Raw genomic sequence first — 20538 nt, forward strand, 5'->3', positions numbered from 1 at the left:
CGTCTCTGAAAACCCTCACATCGAACGCCAGATCCCAGGCAGTGCTGGGCTGGCTTGGCTGCTTGCTCTGTGGTTGTGTATCAATGTGTTTGCGTCTCGAGAGGCTTCTGATCATCCCCGGCCTTTCCCCATCCCCTGCTCTCCTGCCAGCTCCTTCTTATTCTTGTATGTTGGGTGAGCCAGAGCTTCTGATTTAATCTTTAAGACAACAGAGCCAAAGTGTTTCCACTCCCATGGGCCACGTCTGCTCGAAGAATTGCCCGACTCGAAATACTGCAGCATCCAGCCGCAGGTTTCGGTTGCAGGCAGCGGCACCTCTGCAGGTCCAGATGCTTGGGGACATGGTGACAGAGCTGGGTGCTCACACTGGTATCCAAACGTGTATTTGCAACTAAATACAGGTCGTATGGAAGAGCCAAAAGGCACTTGAATTATCTGGCATCGCTGATAACAGCTTTGTATGGTCTCTGCAATGAATCAGAGGCTGCGCGAAATGTCAGAGTCATTAGGTGACCTCAATCTCCTTTTACCTGGAGCCAGTGAAGACTTGTTGCGGCTCAGTAAGAGGATATTTCTTACCTAGGATGCACTTGCTGAAAACTGTCCATTTTTATTCCAGCCAGAATAACTGGTTTTTAATCAAGCTGACCTTATTTGCAGTGACGATAGCGATTCGAACCAGAGGTTTGCAGTAATTGGTGGAAAGCTTTGAGGAGCAGGATAGATTGTTTGTGACGAAGGTAGGAAGCTTTATCCCCACATTTAAAACCAAACCCAAGGTTTTGAAGCCCGCAGCAAATTCAGAGGGACTTGACCTTGGCACTGTGGATCCGCTGGGATCCAGGGCCTGATTTGGAAACAACACAGTGGAGCAGAGGCGTGAAAATAGGAGGGGAGTCTTAAAAGTGAAAGAGGCATTTGTCTTGTAACGTGGCATTTGTACTGAGCGCTTGCTGACAGCGCGGTGCGGCAAAGAGTTTGTCTTTCTAAATCAATGCCAGTTCAAACACCGTCAGTGCTATTGTTGGATCGCTTTGTTTGAAAAAGGGTCTTTTGGGTAGACAGCCTGTTTCGGTGGAGCGCCCGTGTGTATAACACTTCAGACACTTTCCCCGGCTTTGCTTTTTTTAGTCTCGCATGAGTGTGAGCAACAGGAAAACAAAAGCAAGCAAATAGAGGATGTGAGATGGGCAGAATAGTCTCAGCGCTCCAGAGACCGACACACACCTTTGCTTCTGCTTCGTTTGGGAAGGTGTCATGGGCTGCCCCAGCAAAGTCAGACCTGTTTCGCTCAGAGAAAACGCTCCAGGCTTCAAAAACACAAAAGTATGATATTACGTAGTTTGTGGTTTTCTGGATGGGAACTGTGTGCAATGGGAAGCTGAGTGCAGGCCAAGTCATTTGGGCATGGAAGATGAGGAACAAATCCGGCAAAACACTGGGCAAAATGCCTCCTCGTCCTGCGTGCGAGATGCTCATCCAGCAGCGCTTGACTTCTCCCTGCGCTCCAGCAGAGCCCCAGACACTGGTGCAGGGGCAGCCTCTGCCTTCCCCTGATTTCAGGAGATTATTTTGTGAGGTTGTGTTATGGGTTAGAGGAGATGGGTGGGTCCCGGCTGCTCCCCGTGTCCCTCCCAGTGCTTGGCCATCCCCACCACGTCCCAGACTGGGACTGGAAAGGTCCTTCCCCATCCCTTACTGCGCTCTGGAGAAATCATCATTTTCACAAATACTTTTTCCATGGGTTTTGTTGGCCGGGAGGGTCCGTTAGGGCTGCGCAGGCTGGAGCGTGTTGCCCTTCGCCTGCTCAGTCTTGGGGAGCTGCTCATAAGGGCTTTGTGTGCCCACTCAAAATTAATTAACACAGCTCGTTCTGGGTTACTTGGAATCACCTGCCTTCAGCTTCCAGCTCTATAGACATAAATCATGAGCTCCTTGCCTTGAGGAGAAACTGTTCAGAGTTTGTGTTGGAAATTGCTAGCAAATACAGCCCGTATTCCATGTCATTTTTGTTTTTATTGAAGAGGAGAGATGTGGCTCATGGAACATGGACAGACCCGGCCTGCCTTGGCGTACGTTAAGCAGGGGCTTGTTTTCATTGCAGCCAGCTAATGAGATGGTACTTTGACGAATCACATAAACACTATTAGAGAAATGAGATTTATTATCTAGGTGTTTATCATGAGTGGATTCAAGGTAAAGACTCATGCGGAGGTAATCTCAAGGGATGGCTTTGAGGTAAAGCGTACCTGGTCCTTACGAAACCCTTATCTGTTTAGCTACCGGCTTGTTTTGTTTCCGCAACTCAAGGCTGTTAGCTGGGGTGACCTGTGCCATTTCAGTCCAATTACTTTCACTGGGGATGGGTACCGGAGAGTTATTTTTTAGGCTAAGCTCATGGCGGAGGCAAACTGGGTTTGCTCGATAGGCGTCTTTCCACTTCTTCAGAAGTGGAGTCACTTCTCTCTGTGTTGGAGTGCTCAGGCTGGACCCCGTTGACCCCTTGACGGTAGCATTTGTCGGGAAGGGAGTCACCAGAAGAGGCTCTCAGGTTTGCGTTGCATCTTCTTGATTCTCTCGTTTGGGTGACAGGCATTGCGGGCAGCAAGGCTTTGTCACACTGGCTCGTCCCAGCACTGCGTCTCCACAACCAGCCCCTTGGTTTGGGAGAGCAGCCCGCCCCGCTTTCTGCTTGTAGGTCTCTTCTTCAGTCCCTTGGATATTCTCATTTTTTTGCATCCCTTGGTGCTTTCCAAGCCTCGAGTTCCACTGCAAGAGCCTGCAAACGTGTGTTTTTTCCCTCCGTGAAACTCTCTGTCGCCTGGGTGAATGTCCCCATCGTTCCAGCTGGCTGTTCCACACCGCAGCGTCATTGCGTAGCCAGTCTCCACACCAAAACCCTGCTGCTGTTTCTTTTGGCTGGAATAAACAACAACCCCCCCCATCCACAGCCTGTGAAAAGCAATGGAAAAGTCTTCCTTGAGTCAAATTGACGCCTTCCTTTCCAAACTGCAAGGCTTTGGCAGACACGGATAAGCTGAGCCGCCCCCCTTGGCTGCAGCTCGCTGACAGCTGTTATTGCCATCGTACTGGTGGGGAAGTGGGAAAGGGGGGAAAAGCTAACTGGTGTAGCCTGCTGGGGAGACCTTTAGTGGCTGAGCTGGCCATCCCCATCTATTGGAACACGTGGCAGGTCTCCAGTTATCAGGTCGGGGTCCCTGCCCTGCTCCAGACTCACACACATAGCCACAGGTTGTCACTCGTTGTCCCCAGTGCCTGTTGCTCAGCCACAATCCCTCTCTGGGTGCGTCTTTTCTTGGTGCATTAACATAAAAAGGACCTTTACAAACTGTGTGGGCAGAGTCTCCGGCCTGCATTGCCCTGCAGCTCACATGACACCGTTCAGATGGTGCCTGTCTCTTCTAATATTGCTCCAGTGTTTTAATTGCATGAACTGGAAGCTTCTGCGCCAGTACTTAGTGAGGGAACTTCTAAGGGCTTTAATCATTTGCTAAAAAGCTTTCGGGCTCCATTACCGTCTCGTGGCTCTCTGTAATTGAGTGCCGGCGAGTTGAGAAGCCTTCAGAAAAATAACATGGTCTCTATTTCAGGTAGTCCAGGGCCACCGTGGCTTTTCCCGTAGAATCACAGAATAGTTTGGGTTGGAAGGGACCTCAAATCTCACGCAGTCCAGTCCCCTGCTATGAGCAGAGACATCTTCACCCAGGTCAGGTTGCTCAGAGCTGTGCCAGGAGGGACAGGGGTGAGGAGCAAGGGTCCCTGAGCAGTGCTGTGGTGGGATGGGGGGGCTGCAGCGGCAGGGCTGGTGGGATGAGGACTTGGGAAAGTCCAGGCTCAGATGGATGGAGGGGTAGGCGATGCTCCTGCCCTGCCAGAGGGACGGCAAGAACATCTTCTCTCTGGCAACCAGAGATGGGACCCGAGGGAACTGCAGGAAGATGTGCCAGGACGGGTTTAGGATGGACATTATGAAAAGGTTCTTCACCCAGAGGGTGCTGGACACTGGAACAGGCTCCCCAGGGAGGTGTCACAGCCCCAAGCCTGACAGTGTTCAAGAAGACACTGGACAATGTCCTCAAACACACGGTGTGACCTGTGGGCTTGTCCTGTGCAGGGACAGGAGCTGGACTTGATCACCTTTGTGGGTCCCTTCCAACTCAGGACATTCTATAATTCTAAGTGACGGCATGTGGGGTTAAGGCCCCTGGATGATCAGCCAGCCCCAGTGGTGGTGGCTGAGAACTGGTGGCTTGTAGCGTGTGAGGATGCAGGAGAAACTGGTCTGCTGGAGGCCAGAAGAGGGAAGACATCCCATGACAGCAGATAGACATGTACCGACCAACCATGGGCATCACGGCGGGTGTGAGGGGGTCACCACTGCCTGTCTGCCCAGCCCCAGCCATGGGCTAAACCTTGGCGGGTTTAAGGCACCTTCCAGGATCACACATTCACCTGGGGCTGGGCCGGTGCTCACCAGCATCACGGGGACAGCAGCTCTGGCACGAGGACGGCAGCTCTGGCGTGGGGACAGCAATTCTGGCATGGGGACCGTGATTCTGCCGACTGGCGCTTCCTATCGCCGCGGCTGCTGCACGGGGAACGTGACTGCGGGGAGGTGACGGCTAATTGCTGCAGCGAGTCAAGGACTGTTTAAGCAGCTAATTAATTCCTCCTAATCAGCCCTTGATCTGTTGAAAACTGCATGGCATTATCTCCTCTGCTGCAACACCTTGATAATTCCTGTCTGAATGGCCTTCACGGAGAACATATTTAAATAAACTCAATAGAGATTTCAGACAGATAGCAACTATAATTACCAGCTTGTACAAATTAAACCGTGGTTTGTTCTGTTCTTTTTCTCCTGCCTTTGCTGCCCAGAGCTCCTGCTAATCATGTTCTCGCTGCCAGTGGCACGCCAGTCCCCGGGGCGTTCTCTGCACATGCCTTCGGAACGCCGGTGCTGGTTCCCGGTGCTGGTGCGGGTGCTCGGCGGGATGGTGTTTGGGATGAGGCTGCACACGGGCACACGGCAGCCTCGGCTGGTGCCAGGGGCTCAGTGCCGTCCCGGTGAGCTGCTGGAGCTGCCCCACACACCCCTCAGGGCTGCTGTGCACGAGCCTCCCCGGGACCAGCCCTGCTCAGTTTCCCTTTTCTGTATGGACCTGGACCGGCTGTATCGATGGGTTGAGGCCAATTGTATGAAGTTCAACATGACCAAATGCCAGGTCCTGCACTTGGGTCACAACAACTGCATGAACGCTACAGGGTGGGGAAGAGCGGCTGGAAAGCTGCTGGGGGTGTTGGTGACAGCAGCTGAACATGAGCCAGTGTGTGCCCAGGTGGCCAAAAAGGCCAACAGCATCCTGTGTTGCACCAGCACTGGTGTGGCCTGCAGGCCCAGTGACCGTCCCCCTGTCCTGTGCACTGGTGGGGCCAAACCTCAAATCCTGGGGTCAGTTTTGGACCCCTCAAACCAAGAAAGCCCTTGAGGTGCTGGAGTGAGTTCAGAGAATGGAACGGAGCTGGTGAGGGGCTGGAGCACAAGTGTGATGGGAGCGGCTGAGGGACCTGGGGGGTTCAGCTGGAGAACAGGAGCTGAGGGGAGACCTTCTGATCTCTGAACTGCCTGAAAGGAGCTTGGAGCCAGGGGGGTCGGGCTCTGCTCCCCAGGAACAAGCACCAGGAGCAGAGGAAACGGCCTCAAGTTGCGCCAGGGGAGGTTGAGGTTGGATCTGGGGAACAATTTCTTCCCCAAAGGGCTGTGGGGCATTGGAACAGGCTGCCCAGGGCAGTGCTGGAGTCACCATCCCTGGAGGGTTGGGCAGACATGGAAATGAGGTTCTCAGGGACATGGGGCAGTGCCAGGGATGGGGTAACGATTGGACTCAGTGATCTTGAAGGTCTTTTCCAACCAACTGATTCTATGCTTCTGTCTCTCCTGAGGTTTGCAGTCACCCAGAAAAGCAGAGGTTTTTCTTACCTAGAAGCAGCACGAGCACTCAGACGTTTGCTTTGAGCAGCCGCAGGAGCCCAGCTTGGCCCCAGGGTTCAGCCGATGCTGCCCTTCCAGCGATAAACCATCCAGACTAAGGGCTGCCAAGTGCAGGGGCTCAAGCGTGGTTCATTAGGAGGGATAAGGTCAGGCCATGCTCATTTCCTCCACGGTCACTCAGGGCAGCCAGAAAGGCTGGTTCTCCTGGCATTCGGCAAAGGTCAGCCAGCCCCGGTGGGTGTATTTACATTGGAACCCGTGCAGCGTTGGCTTTGCTTCCCTGCTCACTCCTGGGAGCATCACAGTCAGAGTTTGGGTGCTCAAGTGTATCTTTTTCCTCCCTGTCTTTTATATAAACGTAGCAGCTGCAAGCAAGGCTCTCTTCCAGCGTCCAAGCAGTGACAGAGAGTGGAGAAAGTCGTTACGGTTTAACGAGCGATTCCAGGGAATCAGAAAGGAAAAATGGATTTTTCATACAGAGGAACAGGTCAGTGCCTCAGGTCCCTGCAGGTGAAATAAGGGGAACATGAGGTTTTCTGCGCGTTCATCAGGTTGTGAGCTGGCCAGGGCACGTCTCCTGCGATGGGAGATGCTCACGTGGAGCCACTTAAGTCCAGATTTGGGGTTTCTCCTGCCCCAGCGCTGCAGGAGAACGCACCCCCAGGGCTGGCCTGGGAGAGCTCAGACTGGAGGGGACACTTTAAAACTTTGCTCAGATTGCTTGAGTCTTAAGGCTTTGTGGTTTTAATCTGGACTGAATTGTCCGTGCATCCCAGGCTCACCCTGTGCACGCACATCCTCTCAGGACCAGGGTGCAGATGTGCCCTGAGGAGCTGATCATCCTTTCTTGGGGCTTTTAGTGAAATTTCTGAGGTTTAGGTCTCCTGGTGCGTCGCTTCTTAGACCTCACATGATGGAGCAAAGTCCTTCATCCTGGCAAATACTGCGAGACAAGTATGGGGAACGCAGCGTATCCTATTCCCTGTCATTTTTTCTCCGGCGTGAACTTGGGCATGAACATTTTAATGCCAACAGTTTGGCCAGGGAAAGAGCATCCCCAGAATTGGGCAGAGCATCTCCCGAAGCGGGCAATGGATTTGGGATTTCCCAGGACGCTCCCCAGAGAAGCTGCCACTCACCTCAGCCCTCCCGTGCCTCAGTTTCCCTTCCATTGAAGGCACCTGCTAATCCATCCCATGCTGCAAGGTTAAATTCACTTGTGCTCGCACCGTCTTTTTCAGGTACTATGGTGATAGGGCGATGCGAGGACGTAGACTGATTAGCATTGAGATGCGAAACGTCCCTCAGACCTGAGCGTTGGGGTGTCTGGTTTCACTCCCCATCTCTGGAGAGAGCCAGATATAGAAATGGAGTCATGCAAAATGGCACAAAGTCTCTATTTCAGAGCTGGGCTCGAGCAGATTAAAATGTAGCGTGTTCAAAAGCCAGCTTCCCTGGATGGCAGGCAAAAAGAATCCATTTCCTTGAAACAAATACTAAATATTAATGAGAGGCGATGGCCTGCCATGCAGGCAGAGCTGTAAAGAGCATTTCCAGTTGATCAGCTGCGGGGGCAGGTTGGTGAGACAAAATTGCTTTTCGAATGGATATTTGTGACCCCTCTCGAGGTGGCTCGGGAAGGTTTGCCTGCCCCCAAAAAAGCAGAGAAAACTCAGAGCGTTTCCATTTTTCTTCATGGCAGCCACTGGAGATGCGTGCCGGTGCTTTCATTGTTGTTTATGCGCTCACCCGAGCGGCTGGGGAGACGGTTTGTTTCTATTAAGTAGAAATCAACCCCAAATTCATGTTGAGGAGGCGGCGATTTTCCCGGAACATCAGCCGGCTGCGCCTGCCCCCAGTGAGCGCCAAAACGGGCTGCCAAAGGCAGAACATGGGACCCAAGAGCCCTCCCTGGCTTCGCAGCCACATCCGCTCCTTGATTTAGTTCAATAACGAGCACTGCGGGGAAACATTAAAAAAAAATAACTTACAGCCCTCACCAATTATCCTAAAGTGAAAGCAGAGGGCTGGGAGCTTTGGAAAAGGAGCCTTGATTTTTGTTCTATTGCTTTGACCTTTGGGTAAGTCAGGAGATTTTGTATGAACTCTGTTTCCAAACTCGGAGGTTAGAAAATAAATAAAAATGCTCCTTTTCCTCCCTATCAGGGATGCACAGCTGGGGTATGGGGCTTCTTCCCCCACGATGTTGTGTTCACCCATGGGCAGCACAATGCTGGGCTGTACTGGGAGAGCAAACAGCAAACTGGGAAGAGCCAGAGCCATCCCCTGATGGCCACCAGCGTCAACCCTGCCGTGTCCCGCGCTTGGCCGTGGAGGATGCTGGAAGCACTTTGCATCTGTCACGCAGGAGATGATAACACGTCGGCTCATAATTTTATAAAACCATTAAGCCAGCTGCACAGCCATGGGTTGAGCGAGAGCTAATTTTAGCCAGAAATGACTAAAATTAGAACTGAGCCAGAACTAATTAGTCGTTCAAGGAATAGAACCAGAACCGGAACAAATTAATTGTTGCTGAAATGTCACCGTGGGGCCTGGCGGCTGCCGTCGCTTCCAGCCCCACGCGGGATCCCACTCTGCTCTGCTCATGACGGCTCCTCGGAACGGAGCCCACGGGCCCGTCTGGGGGCTGGGACACATGAATAAAAGCTGGCGTCTCGATCCCAGCGACGACGTGAAGCAGCGTGAGAGGGGCTGTGCTGGGAGCGATCCCAACGCAGCCGATCCAGCTGCCGCCCCGAAGGGCTCGGGAACGCGTCCCCTCGCTCCATGGCTGCCCAAATGTGCTTATGTAAAGGCAAAGGGAATTAGGAGGGGAATTATGAGGCCACCTCCGTGGCTCTTAGCAGCATACAGGTTCTCTCATCCCAGCAGTTTCAGCTCCGCCACTGGCTGAGATGCTTTGTGGAGCTCTCAGAGCTGTTATCCATGCAAGTGCCGCCAGAATAATTTCCAGGGAATTGGGAAGTTGGTGCAGGTAACTGGCGCGTGGTGGCATCTTTCCCCTCTGTGACTCAGTCACCTGTATGGTCACTTCTTTTTTACTTTCCAAAGGTGGTAACTCACCCTCTATTTCTTTTTCCACTCTCTCAGCACTCGAACAGCAGCTCCCATTTTAGCAGCAGCATGACGCACGGTGTTTTAAATTCAATTTAGTATACAAACTATTTATACCAGCCAGAAAAAAGGCAGTGAAGCAGCTCTTTCTGTCATGAGTGGATTTGTAATTTCAGAGCAATCATTGCATAACTAATTGAATCAGCTCTCAGCATGTGAAATCAGCGCCCTGCTTATCGGAGGTCGTCATCGTTCTCCCCTCCCGAAGCCAGCGGTCCCCTCCACCAGCAGCACTTTGTGCTTCTGCATCAACCTGGCAAGAAAGTGGGACCCGCAAAGCTGCTTTTCTCTGCTCAGAGAGAGCCAATAATTTACTAAATACGCTGATAGCAAATGAATAGCTGGGCTGCAGGTACCCCCCCAAAAGCTGCCCAGGCTCCATGCGAGGGAGTGAAGTGCATTTGAAGCTAATGAAGTGGCAGCCGTGTCTGAGACACAAATTGGTGCTGAGATGTTCTGCTGATTCCCACCTCCCACTTCATTGCCCGGTTGTGCTCTGCTTGGCTTGAATTTAGGGGCTGGTCCAAACGCCAGGCCTGAGAGTGAAGCCTAAAAGAGGCGATAAAAACAGCGACAGCTTTCTGAGGGATACAGGAGAGGCAGGAAGCAGAGCAGCTGTAAGGATTTTCATCAGCTTGGGAGGAAGAGTCCTGGATTTGGTGACTTGGGTAGATCCAGCCCAGATTTTGGGAGCAGGTCCTGCATGCCGCAGCTTCCTGGCCTGAGAGGGCATCTCCTCAGTGATGAGGCATTTTGGGCAGGGGCCTATCACCATCTGCTTCTCTGCAGAGTCATAGAACAGTGTGTGTTGAAGGGACCTTCCCATCTCCCCCAGTGCCACCCCTGCCATGAGCAGGGACATCTTCACCAGCTCAGGTTGCTCAGAGCCCCGTCCAGCCTGGCCTGGGATGTCTCCAGGGATGGGGCATCCACCACCTCTCTGGCCAACCTGGGCTGGTGTTTTACCACCCTCATTGTAAAGAATCTCTTCTTCACGGAGCTTAAACTCGCAGCCAGAGGAAGGTGTGCTGTGAGGGATGCTGATGCCTCCCCAGAGATGCTGATGCCTCCCCAGAGATGCTGCCTGCGTGTATGAGTCCTGGGCTGGGCTGACGTGCTCTGGGGGCGGCATTGAGACAACTGTGCAGGGATGGGTGAGGATGTAGATGAGCCCTTAATGGCTGTAATTGCTGAGCGCTAACAAAGGCCATCTGGTTCAGCCTGCAAAAGTGGAAGCAGGTCTCTGGGCAGAGCTGGCCAATCTTATTCTGTGTGAGGAGCTTGCAGACTTTTCTGGATGTGCACAAGAAAGGTTTGTTCCTGCCAGGTATGATCCCTAAGGCTGGATGTAGGAGATGGCAGAGCTCAGAAAATGAGAGCTGGGTGTCCCTCTGGTCCACCCCCGACTCAGGGACTTGTGTTCTTTCCAGGAGAGCAATACTAGGCTCCATGGCAGGGGCTTGTTGGCTTTGGTGACCTGGGGACAGCCTTAGCAACGCTCTCAACCTCGTTGGACAGATTCTTAGAATCATTTTGGTTAGAAAAGACCTTTAAGATCATTGAGTCCAGCCGTTAAACTAACACTGTCACTAATCCGTGTCCCTAAGAACCTAATCTCTGCATCTGTTCAACCCCTCCAGGGATGATGATTCCACCACTTCCCTGGGCAGCCTGTTATCCAAGCCACATATTCTGTAAAACTGATGTATAGGGTTTTTTTCCCATGAGCCAGTGCCTCAGTGCTGCTGGCTGGCCTGGCAAACAAGCCAAGCAAGCAAGAGGCAGCTTTCATCCCCAGGCTTGGTTTAATCCACATCCCATCACTGGCCTCCGCCTGCAGATGCTGTGTCCTCGTGGGGCTCATGCTCCTGGGGCAGCCCGTACCTGAGCACCCCCAAATACCTGTTTTATTATTGTGTTTTCAGGTAGCCAGATGGGAGCACAAAACACGAGCGCTCAGCCGGGTCTTCGGCTCTCCACACGCTGCCTGTTACTGCCTGGGTGCCGTTATCCTGATGCTCAACTGCGTGCGGAGCCACTGGTAAGGAGCCGACCTGCTACATACCGGTGCAAAGAAATGTCCTTACAGGGTGGGGGGATGAGGAATATTTGCTCCGGAGTGCTGGATCCAACCCCAGCATATTGCTTTTACATGGTTGGATACCTTCAGCCAGCAGCAGATTCATTCCAGGATTTGTAATAACGACAAGGGACGTGGCAGCGTGGCCAAACTCATCGGTATCAACAGCCGCTGAGTGCCACAGGTTTCTCTGCTCGCTGGGGACAGTTTCCCCCATCCTGTGAGCAGCCGGGGTGACAGGAGGGCATTTGGCACAGGATGGATCATACGTAACAGTGTATTTTTTAATTTTCTCACAAGAAATCATAAACTAAATTAAACCTGTTTTTAAGAAGCCGCAGTTTCCTGTGTAGAAGAGCAGGATTATCTGTGCACTTTGCAAACACTCTCTTTAAACTCTTATCTGCGATCTCTTCAAATCCCACCTGTGCCAGCTAATAGTGTGGTATGACTGATGCGCCGAACACCAGGGGAATATGTCCTTTGACGCTCTGAGTGCAGCAGAGAGGTTTACTGCAGAAGGTTTCCTCAATGCTAGCAATTTATCTGCGATCTGGTAGGCTTTATCTTCAATGTTGTTAGGAGAGACAGACTCTCTTACTAAATTCCCAGATGCAATTATACCAGGGTCAGAGCTAATGGGTTGTTTAGTACTTTGGGTAATTTGCCAGGCGTGGAGATCTCAGGTTGGAATTTGCAACATGTATTTAAGAGCTTTGCCTTCCTGGAAGTGACACCACGACCTGCCCCTGCCCTTCTGCGTTTGTCCCAGCAGTTTATTGCAGAAACTGGATGAACCCTTGCGATGAATGGGGCCGTAATTGAATGCAGGCGAGGCAGAGGGCATGTGTGTGTTCTGCTGATGTCTTACCAGTGCAGCAGGCTGCGATTTCACTGGGGAATGTCTCGGCAATCTCTTTCACAAATGACATAGTCTCTTGTTGTCTGGGAAGCAATGCAAAGCCTTGTGCCTGCCTTTAATTAAAAATAATGTTTGATGGAGGCACAGTCTCCGTTCCCAGTGGTCCTGCTGGCTCCTGGGTCAGCGAGGCTCGCTGGGTCACTGATGGGGAACTGCTGGGAGAGCCAGAGGGACCTCATTTGTCACAGCCCTACATTGTGGTTGTGCTCTGTGTCAGGAGTTTCGAATGCTCTGGGGCTCGTTGCGATGGCTCTGCCTGCACAGCCCGTGAGTCGGGCCCTAAAGGAGACAGCAAGGTCAACCCAGGGGGCTGGAAGAGCCCCATTTGGACCTTGGTTTTGGAGGAGAAGCTTTAGAAGATGGGGCAGCTCAGCCCAGCAGAGTGCGGATGAGATGCCAGCCCACCCCCATGGGCCAAAGGCCACTACAGGTGACTGCAATATGAAGTTGATTTTGTCCAGGTGTTTCAACAAGGTTGGCTTATTCCCCTGCCTTTCCTTGGCACTGAAGTTGGCCCGAGTGACGGCTGGCAGGCTTTGGAGGCTGTTCAAGCAGGGCCAGCCCTTAGCGGTGGGAGCGACGGGACGGTTTCGGGGTGGTCAGCAGAACAGCAACTGCCAGAGTTGCCCTGTAACGCACCGTTCCCAGCTCAGCGAGTCCTCCATAACTGAAACCCGGAGAAGTTGTGGTGTTTGGGCAGGATTTATCCTGTCCCTTGCCCTTGTATGAAGATATCAGCCAGGTCCAGCCCAGGGTGTGCCCAGAGAGGGATTCACAGCTCACACAACACGGGCACTGTCATCTCAGTGGCCAGTGATGCCAGGAGGGATGTGTCTCACCCGCTCCTGCTATTTCGCTTCTCCTTTTATGTTATTTTCTGAGTCACTGGTATTCTGAACGCAGGTTTTCACTCCTCAGCCCTGCGGAGCCGATGCAGCCGGCAAAGCACAATCTGTGCCTGGTGCTGGGGCTGCACAGTGACCGGGGTTGGAGCGTGCTGGCTGCTGACAGTGAGCAAAAAGGCAGCCCGGGGGTCCCTCCACCCCCAGTGCTGTAATCCAGCCTTTAAACCTCTGCTCTTTGTGCTTCAGGGACTTTTTACGTAGGTGTGGGCTGCCAGGGAGCAATTGAGGAGCCCACGAAACGTCTCTTTTTTTGTTTTTAAAATCCTGCTTCCTTTTTTTTTGTAACTCAATTTTTGAAAGGCTCCAAGCTGGGGGTGGAGGGAGGGAAGGCAGAGCCGACAAAAACTTTGCGAGCAGGTTGGCATCGTGGCTGAAAGCCCCGGAGCTGGGCTGTGCAGCTCTTCACCGCCCACCTGTCCCCGGCACCGTGATGCTTTGGCAGACTTTGCGCCAAAGGGATACCATGGGTGTAAGAAGAGGAGTGTCTTGTGTTCAATTAAGCAACTAGGTGCTTCCCAGCTCTGAACTTCATTATCAAGCCTCAGCTTGCTTCTGAGAAGCAAACCAGAATGACCTGCGACCGGGGGGCCCCTGCTTAGTCAACTGCACAAGACAAGCGTCCTTAATTGCTTTGGTGCACTCATTATTTTCATTACAGCCCTGTTCTTTCTGCAAGAAGCAGGGAACTTCCATCACCAAGGCTCTTATCTGTGAAAACAATTCCTGAACTTTTGAACTATCGTCACTACGTCCGCTACCCCTGCGGTTTATGGCTGTTATCTGTGTGACACAGGACGTGACAACCTTCGCTGTCCTCGACTTACAGCCAGTGTTGCTCTCCTACTTTACCATGGTGTTGATGTATTTCCCTGCAGCAGCTCTACAATTAGCCACTGGGAATCGCCTCCTGCATGGAGAGGCTTCTCGCTTGGAGATGATGCTTCCAAGAAAATTAATCCACCCCAGGACAGGATTTTGCACAGGGAAGAGTTTGCTTGTCATTGCCTGGTAGTACCTTTATGCTCAATGCTATTTAATTTTGTGAGCTCGTACCATGAACAAGCATGGTGTAAATGGAATCGATTTGAGAACCACGCAGCCTTTTGTGCAGAAGTGACCAAGTTTGATGACAGGAACCGAGTGTGGCCTGAAGGAGCCGAGGTCTCCTCTGAGCCAACAGCACCTCCCGTCCCCTCCAGCATGGCTGCCAGGCATCCACGTCCCCACCACAGCTTCCACAGCCCCCGGCTGACCTAAATAACACACAGACAGGCACTGGCAGAAAAGCAAAGTCATTATTGGGGAAAGAAGCTGTGAAGATGATGACCGGGCTAACAATAGCCGGTGGTATTGGCAGGGCAATTTGAGTGTTGTTGGGGTTGTTTTGTTTTGCTGGGATTTTTTTTTAAACAACGAGATCTTTTGTTGCCGTGTGCTTGCAGCAGCCTCTGTTGCTGGGCACCACCACATGATTTTACCCCCGTTGCCTCCTTTTGCAAGAGGAACAAAACCTCAGGCATGGGGGACGGACAGACGTCCCGCGTGGCGAGCGCGGCCCCTTGCAGCGGCGCCTGCTGCCTCCGAGATGCCGGCTGCCGGCCCTGCCGCGGCTGCCTCGCTGCCCGCTGGCCCCTGGCCCAGTTCTGCCCCAATTGCATTTGCCAGCCCCAGTTTTCAGACCAGTTTTTGGGATCAGGCAGAGGAAGCGCTGCTGGGCTGCTCCCACAGTGACCCAGTTTGCTGGACACAGTCTTTGCCCTCCTTTGAGGGAAAGGGATTGCAAAATATGCTCAGTGCGGGCCACCAAGAGAGGCCCAGAGACCTGAAAACACTCAGCTTCTCTCTCAGTACAGTATTTCCAGGATTGCTTCATGCTTCATGCAGCCTTTGGGGATGTATTTTGGGCTGTAGGTTTGGTGGGTTTTCTGGTGTTGCAGTTGCCATTCCCTGGTTGACTTGTAGCATGGAGGGTGTTGGTCTCTTCTCCCAAGTAACAAGAGACAGGACAAGAAGAAACGGCCTCAAGTTGCGCCAGGGGAGGTTGAGGTTGGATGTGGGGAACAATTTCTTCCCCAAAGGGCTGTGGGGCATTGGAACAGGCTGCCCAGGGCAGTGCTGGAGTCACCATCCCTGGAGGGGTTGAACAGTCATGGAAATGAGGTTCTCAGGGACATGGGGCAGTGCCAGGGGTGGGTTATGGTTGGACTTGATGATCTTGAGGGTCTTTTCCAACCAAAATGATTCTGTGATTTTATGGATCAGCTCCTGTTTGGCCGATTTGGCCAGAGCAGCGCTGATGGATTTGGGCTTTTCCCTACTGGGGTGGAAAATGGGTGCCTCTGGTGTCCTGCTTCACACCGGCAAGCGTGGGGAGATGTCAGGGGAAGCTTCATTTCCCCGGTTTCCACTTGCCAAAGCTGGGGGTGCATTCTAGGTGTCTCTCCCCGATGGCAAACGTCCTCGTGACAGCAGGCAGGTATGTGATTAAAGTAGGTCGCAGCCCACCCAGCCCTCCCCTGCGCTGGTCAGAGGGATGCTCCTCACCATGGCAATCGCTCCGCTCAGTACATAAAGCATTTCCAGGTACCGGTACAAAGCGCGGCTTTAACTCACGCCCTCTTGGGTGCCAAGCTGGGCCCCTGCCTTGTCGTGCAGCCAGAAATAAATGCTGTAACAAACGTGACTCAGAGGCACATGGCAAAAGGGACTGGTTTAATGACAAACCGGCTGCATGACTTGCCCTCCCCAGCAAGGGAGGTGGCCAGTGCCTTGTCCTCCCCCTGCCAGGGAGGTGGTGAAGCTCCCCCGGCACGAAGGAACAGCCGCAGATGCCAGAATAATTGACAGCTCCGTGCTGCTTGTCGTGGCCCAGCATCATAAATGTTTAAAAGGTTTATTTACCAATTCTGAAAACTCCTGTGCGCATCATGTTTAATGCAAATAGAGAGTGTGTTTAGGAAGATATAAAGCATTACTAGAGGGAAAGGCAGTCCATTATCTCCGTGCAAACACCTCGCTCTCTAGCTGTAAGCCAAACAGCAGGGGACCGAACAAGACATGCTGATGAGGATGATGAATGCAGGCGTATCCGACCGTGAAAAGGAAGGATGGGATCATCTGGAGCAGGGGAGGCGGCTTTGCCAAAGCAAACGGCGTCACATGCTGGTTGCAAAAACCTCCAAGGCTGATTCGCATTCGACAAGTTCATGCTCTCGAAGCCACCTTTGCTCTTCTCCTGCTCCAAGTCAGGTCGCTAGCATGGGACAGTGGAGCCTCAAGGCTGTAAGGTGGTGTGAATCCAGCTCATCCGGAGCGAGCAGCAGCGTCCGAGCGCCCAGCTCTGGCTGTACCTCTCTCTGCTCTGCCATCTCTTTGCTGCGATCCAGACGAGGAGCAGCTCGGTGCTGCTCTCCCAGAGCTGCCTCCCCAGCCATCAGCAGCGTTTTGATCTCTGTGAAACCCCATCCCAGTGCTGGTGCCCTGTGGAATGGTCCTGGCCAGATGCAGCGTCAAACCCCCATTGCTGTGAAAAAGGCATTTGCATCTTCCTCTGTGGGAGCAGATTGCTCCAGAGCATCCCCGGGCATGTCCCGTTCTGCATGGAGAGCGCGGCCAGGCCAGGGTTGCTCAGGCAGATGAGCACATCCCCGCAGAGGGATTTTCTTTCCTCCCAAACCCAGGCAGTGCTGCCAGCAGGAATGCGCATTTGGGCTTCCTTATAGGGGAGACTTGTGTCATTTAAAAATAAACACCAGGGAAAAGATGCAAAGGGTTGTGCAGCTGCTTCACCTCGCAGCCGGGGCTGTGTGTTCACATCAGGAATGATTTTAAGTTAAACCAATGTGAGCCTGGTGTGCTGGGTGCTGGAGGGGGACAAGCCCTGGGGACGTGTGTCCTTACATCACCCAGGGCCAGGCTGTCCTTCCTCTGTCTGCGTTCAGCTCCCTGGCAAAGGGAATTTCCCTGTAATTTCCAGCGTGGAAATTCTGAGTTAAATGATCAAGTGTAAATCACCAAGACGCTGTGTTCTTGCTCACTCCCAAACACATTACATTTTTTCTGTTTTGCTCCAGTCCAAAGTGAAGATTAGATGTCTTTCTCCAGGGTCCTAAAAACTCCCTGACAGTAGAAAATTTAGTAGGGAAGAGCTCCAAGGAAAACAAAAAATATCATCCTGCACTTTGCTTGGTGCGTGTAACTTGTCATCTGGTCTTTGAGCCTTCAAAAGGTGCGTTTCCAGGTGCTTGTCCGTCAGCCAGGCAGGCAGGATTGTCCATCTCAGCTTTCATTTGGGCAACAGAATAAATCCAGGGATTTGCAGGGCTTGGGGAAGGTGGATATTGAGGAAAAAAAACCTATTCCAAGCCCTGTAGGTAACGTCATGGAAGCATTTTCCAGCCCAGGAGCCCGGGCAGGAGCAGCGGTGGCCGGAGGCGCGGTAGAGCTGCTGTTCCACTTGAATTTCAGCCTCCATGGTGCTCATTAAAAAAAGACTCAATGTTTCCTACCTCATGTGTCAGCAACATGTGGAGAAACGCAGTGTGCAGCTCTGTGGGTCTGTTATCTCCTCTTGCTATTATTAATGGGCGTTTTTTTAATGACGGCGTTGTCTCCTTTGTAGGCAGACGCTTGTGCCAGAGCTCTGTGAGATGCTGAGCCTGCCAGGCCCTGCTCCGGGAGGAGGGCAGGGGGCTGAAGGGAGGGTCGCAATTATTCCACTCACAAACGAGTATTTGGAAGGTCAGACCTGAAATGCCTGGATAAGCCTGGAGTGGAGAAGCTGCGCTCGCACTTGAAAATGTGTGTTTCTCTAGTATTTTCCTTTCGATGTTCCCGTCCTCCCCCTGACTGTTTGGCTGCAGCCGTGAATCACTCCAGGGCACGTGGCTAACGCGTGAAGGCTGCAAAATATTGTGATGGGGAGGAACGGGGGTGGGAGCACGAGAGAACCCAGCCGATTGTTCCCAACCCTGTGCCGAGGCAGTGCAGCCTCCGGCGTTTGCATGGGCGTCTTCGCCAGAGCTCGCGGTCATGATGGAACCTGAGGTTTGGAGAGCAAGGCAAAGCTTTTTGAGGGTGATAAAATACTGACCCGGGTTGGCCAGAGGGGTGGTGGATGAACCATCCCTGGAGACATCCCAGGCCAGGCTGGACAGGGCTCTGAGCAACCTGAGCTGGTGAAGATGTCCCTGCTCATGGCAGGGGTGGCACTGGGGGAGCTGGGAAGGTCCCTTCAACACAAACTATTCTACGGTTCTTTTAATATTGCAGTTCAGTGGGCTTGATATTTTCAGGATTGAGCAAGGGCTGCAAACAGAAATAGCTGCCCCAGGTCAAACCCTGGCTGCTCATAAGGCTTTGGCTCCTTGTTTCTCCCTTGAGTAACATCCAGGTGGAAGAAGAGACCTGATGAAGGGTCCTCCTCAGCAGCATCCCCTCCCAAAGCTCCACATCTCACAGGTGGGTGATATTAGTAATGAGACATCACAATTAACGGCCCTTGTTGTCTCTCTGACAGCTTCACAGAAGCCATGAAGAGCCAACCGAAGCTGGAGGGCTTGGACTGCCACTGGGCCTATTACTCAGGCTTGGCCATCTTGTCTGTAGGGACCTTGTTTGTCATTTCCAGCTTCTTAGCACTGGGATTCACCGGGACATTCCTAGGTAAGCACTAAAAATTCAACAGATTAACCAGAAAGTGCATTTAATCCTTGCAGGGGTCTTTTGCTAGGGCAGAGTCTGTAAGAATTTCCTTGTCCTTCAGAGCTGTTAGATTTGGTCTTGGCTTTATGACACCAAAGTGTGATGGATCTAACCATGTCATTACAGAGAAGATCATGCAGTGAGTCCCATCACCTTCAGTGTCAAGCCTGAAATTTTAGAAAGCGGGCGATTGTCTGACAGTCCAAATGCCTCCCAGAAAAGGACCCCCAAGCACAGACCCCGCGGGCACGTTGGCACCGGCACAGCGGGTGTGAGGGGTCCGGCAGCCTTGTTCTGAGCCCCCCCGCTCCACGCACGTGTGGAGACAGGATCTTGTTTGCTCTTCCCTCCGCGATAAACCTGACGTTCGTTGACAGATTCTTTAATCTGCCGTTTTATGGCAGAAGGCATTTTGCGCCGCGTCTGCTTTCACATTTAGAGAGTAACTCTATTAGCGTTGTTGACTTTAAAAACATGCCAGTATGTGTGGAATTCATAAAAATAAAATAGAGACAGGAACAATAAATATCTAAGGAAAGGGGCAGCTCCCGCTGGCTGAAATAATCACAGCCCTGGCTTTGACACCGCATTTAGGCTGTGCTTTTGCGAGTGCTTTACAAACCAAATTCAATTAGCTCCTGCAGAGTCGTCAGGAAGAAGAGAGGGAGGTAATAAGCCTTCCTGGTTTCAAGTGGAGTTGCAAAGAAATGTGTTGAGTTGGCCAAGATCCTGCTGCCAGAAATAGAGCTCAGCACTCCTGAACATGCACCCTCACCCTGCATCTGTACAGCCCCGCTCCTGTCCCCGTGTCACACCCCTGTCCCCCAGCATCCCCCAAAATCGTCCCCAGGAGCGATGCTGTGCCTGTGGAGATGTGTCCAGGGAGGCCAGGCACAGGAGTTACCCACCAACCAGAGCTGCCTGAATGCTCCTGAAGTTCAGCCAGGGCTGGGGCTGTTGATGTAAAGCCTGATTCATCCAACCAGGAGGATCCACTGGACCTGAACCACTTGGGAAAAGCAAACGAGTGAGTCAGGCTCAGCAGAAGCGGCGAGGGTGGCCCTGTCCCCCTCCGCTTTGCGTGGTCAATGGCTCCTACATTCCCTGGGGCTGGAAGAGGCAGATGTCAGTGATGCATATCGGGCACTTCTGCTCCATCCTCTCTGCTGGTGGAGGTTCTCCTGGCCACCAGCACACCAGGTTGAGCCTGCGTGGCTTCCAGCCATGCGTGACGCTGCCCGAGCGAGGCCAGCTCTCCCTGTTAGCCAGGGCATGGTGGGCAGAGCTGTAACAGGGTGCGCAGATGCCATGACCACACGCTGGTGCAGCCGGGCTGGCTCAGGGCCTCTGTGCCCAGCTGGAGCCCTGCAGAGCTATGGGCTGAGGGTGGTTCTCAGCTCTACACAAGCCCCCATGAGTCCAAGTCAGCGAACTCTTAATGCTGTTCAGCATGGTTTCTTAGCCAGCTGTGGGGAAGAGGAGGAGTTTGCAGGTCTCTGAGGATCTCACATGGGATGTTCTCTTGCTCAGGATTCACCAGGGAGACCTTATTATAGTCTTTCAGTACTTAAAAGAAGCCTATAAGAAAGATGGGGACAGACTTTTCATCAGGGCCTGTTGTGATAGAACAAGGGGTGATGGTTTTAAACTAAAGGAGAGAGATTCAGGCCAGACATGAGGAAGACATTTTTGCTTCTGAGGGTGGTGAGAGCCTGGCCCAGGTTGGCCAGAGAGGTGGTGGATGAACCATCCCTGGAGACATCCCAGGCCAGGCTGG

General features: G+C 52.6%; 2 protein-coding genes across 6 annotated transcripts in view; both read left to right on the top strand.

The window, feature by feature from the left end:
* PEMT (phosphatidylethanolamine N-methyltransferase) overlaps positions 1-20538 on the top strand; it is a 42454-nt gene that overhangs the window by 12755 nt on the left and 9161 nt on the right. For all 5 annotated transcript variants that reach the window (XM_065850637.2, XM_065850636.2, XM_065850634.2 and 2 more), the window contains 2 exons: positions 11077-11192; positions 18577-18722. In XM_065850637.2, coding sequence (XP_065706709.1) covers positions 11077-11192; positions 18577-18722 — 262 coding nt within the window. The remainder of the gene's footprint in view (positions 1-11076; positions 11193-18576; positions 18723-20538) is intronic.
* The window catches only part of COPS3 (COP9 signalosome subunit 3), an 89304-nt gene continuing 69871 nt past the window's right edge, over positions 1106-20538 (top strand). Inside the window, exon 1 of the mRNA XM_071815307.1 lies at positions 1106-1109. The gene's annotated coding sequence lies outside the window, so the exon portion shown is untranslated. The remainder of the gene's footprint in view (positions 1110-20538) is intronic.

Source organism: Patagioenas fasciata, chromosome 15, assembly GCF_037038585.1.
Source record: "Patagioenas fasciata isolate bPatFas1 chromosome 15, bPatFas1.hap1, whole genome shotgun sequence".
NCBI classification, from domain to species: Eukaryota; Metazoa; Chordata; class Aves; order Columbiformes; family Columbidae; genus Patagioenas; species Patagioenas fasciata.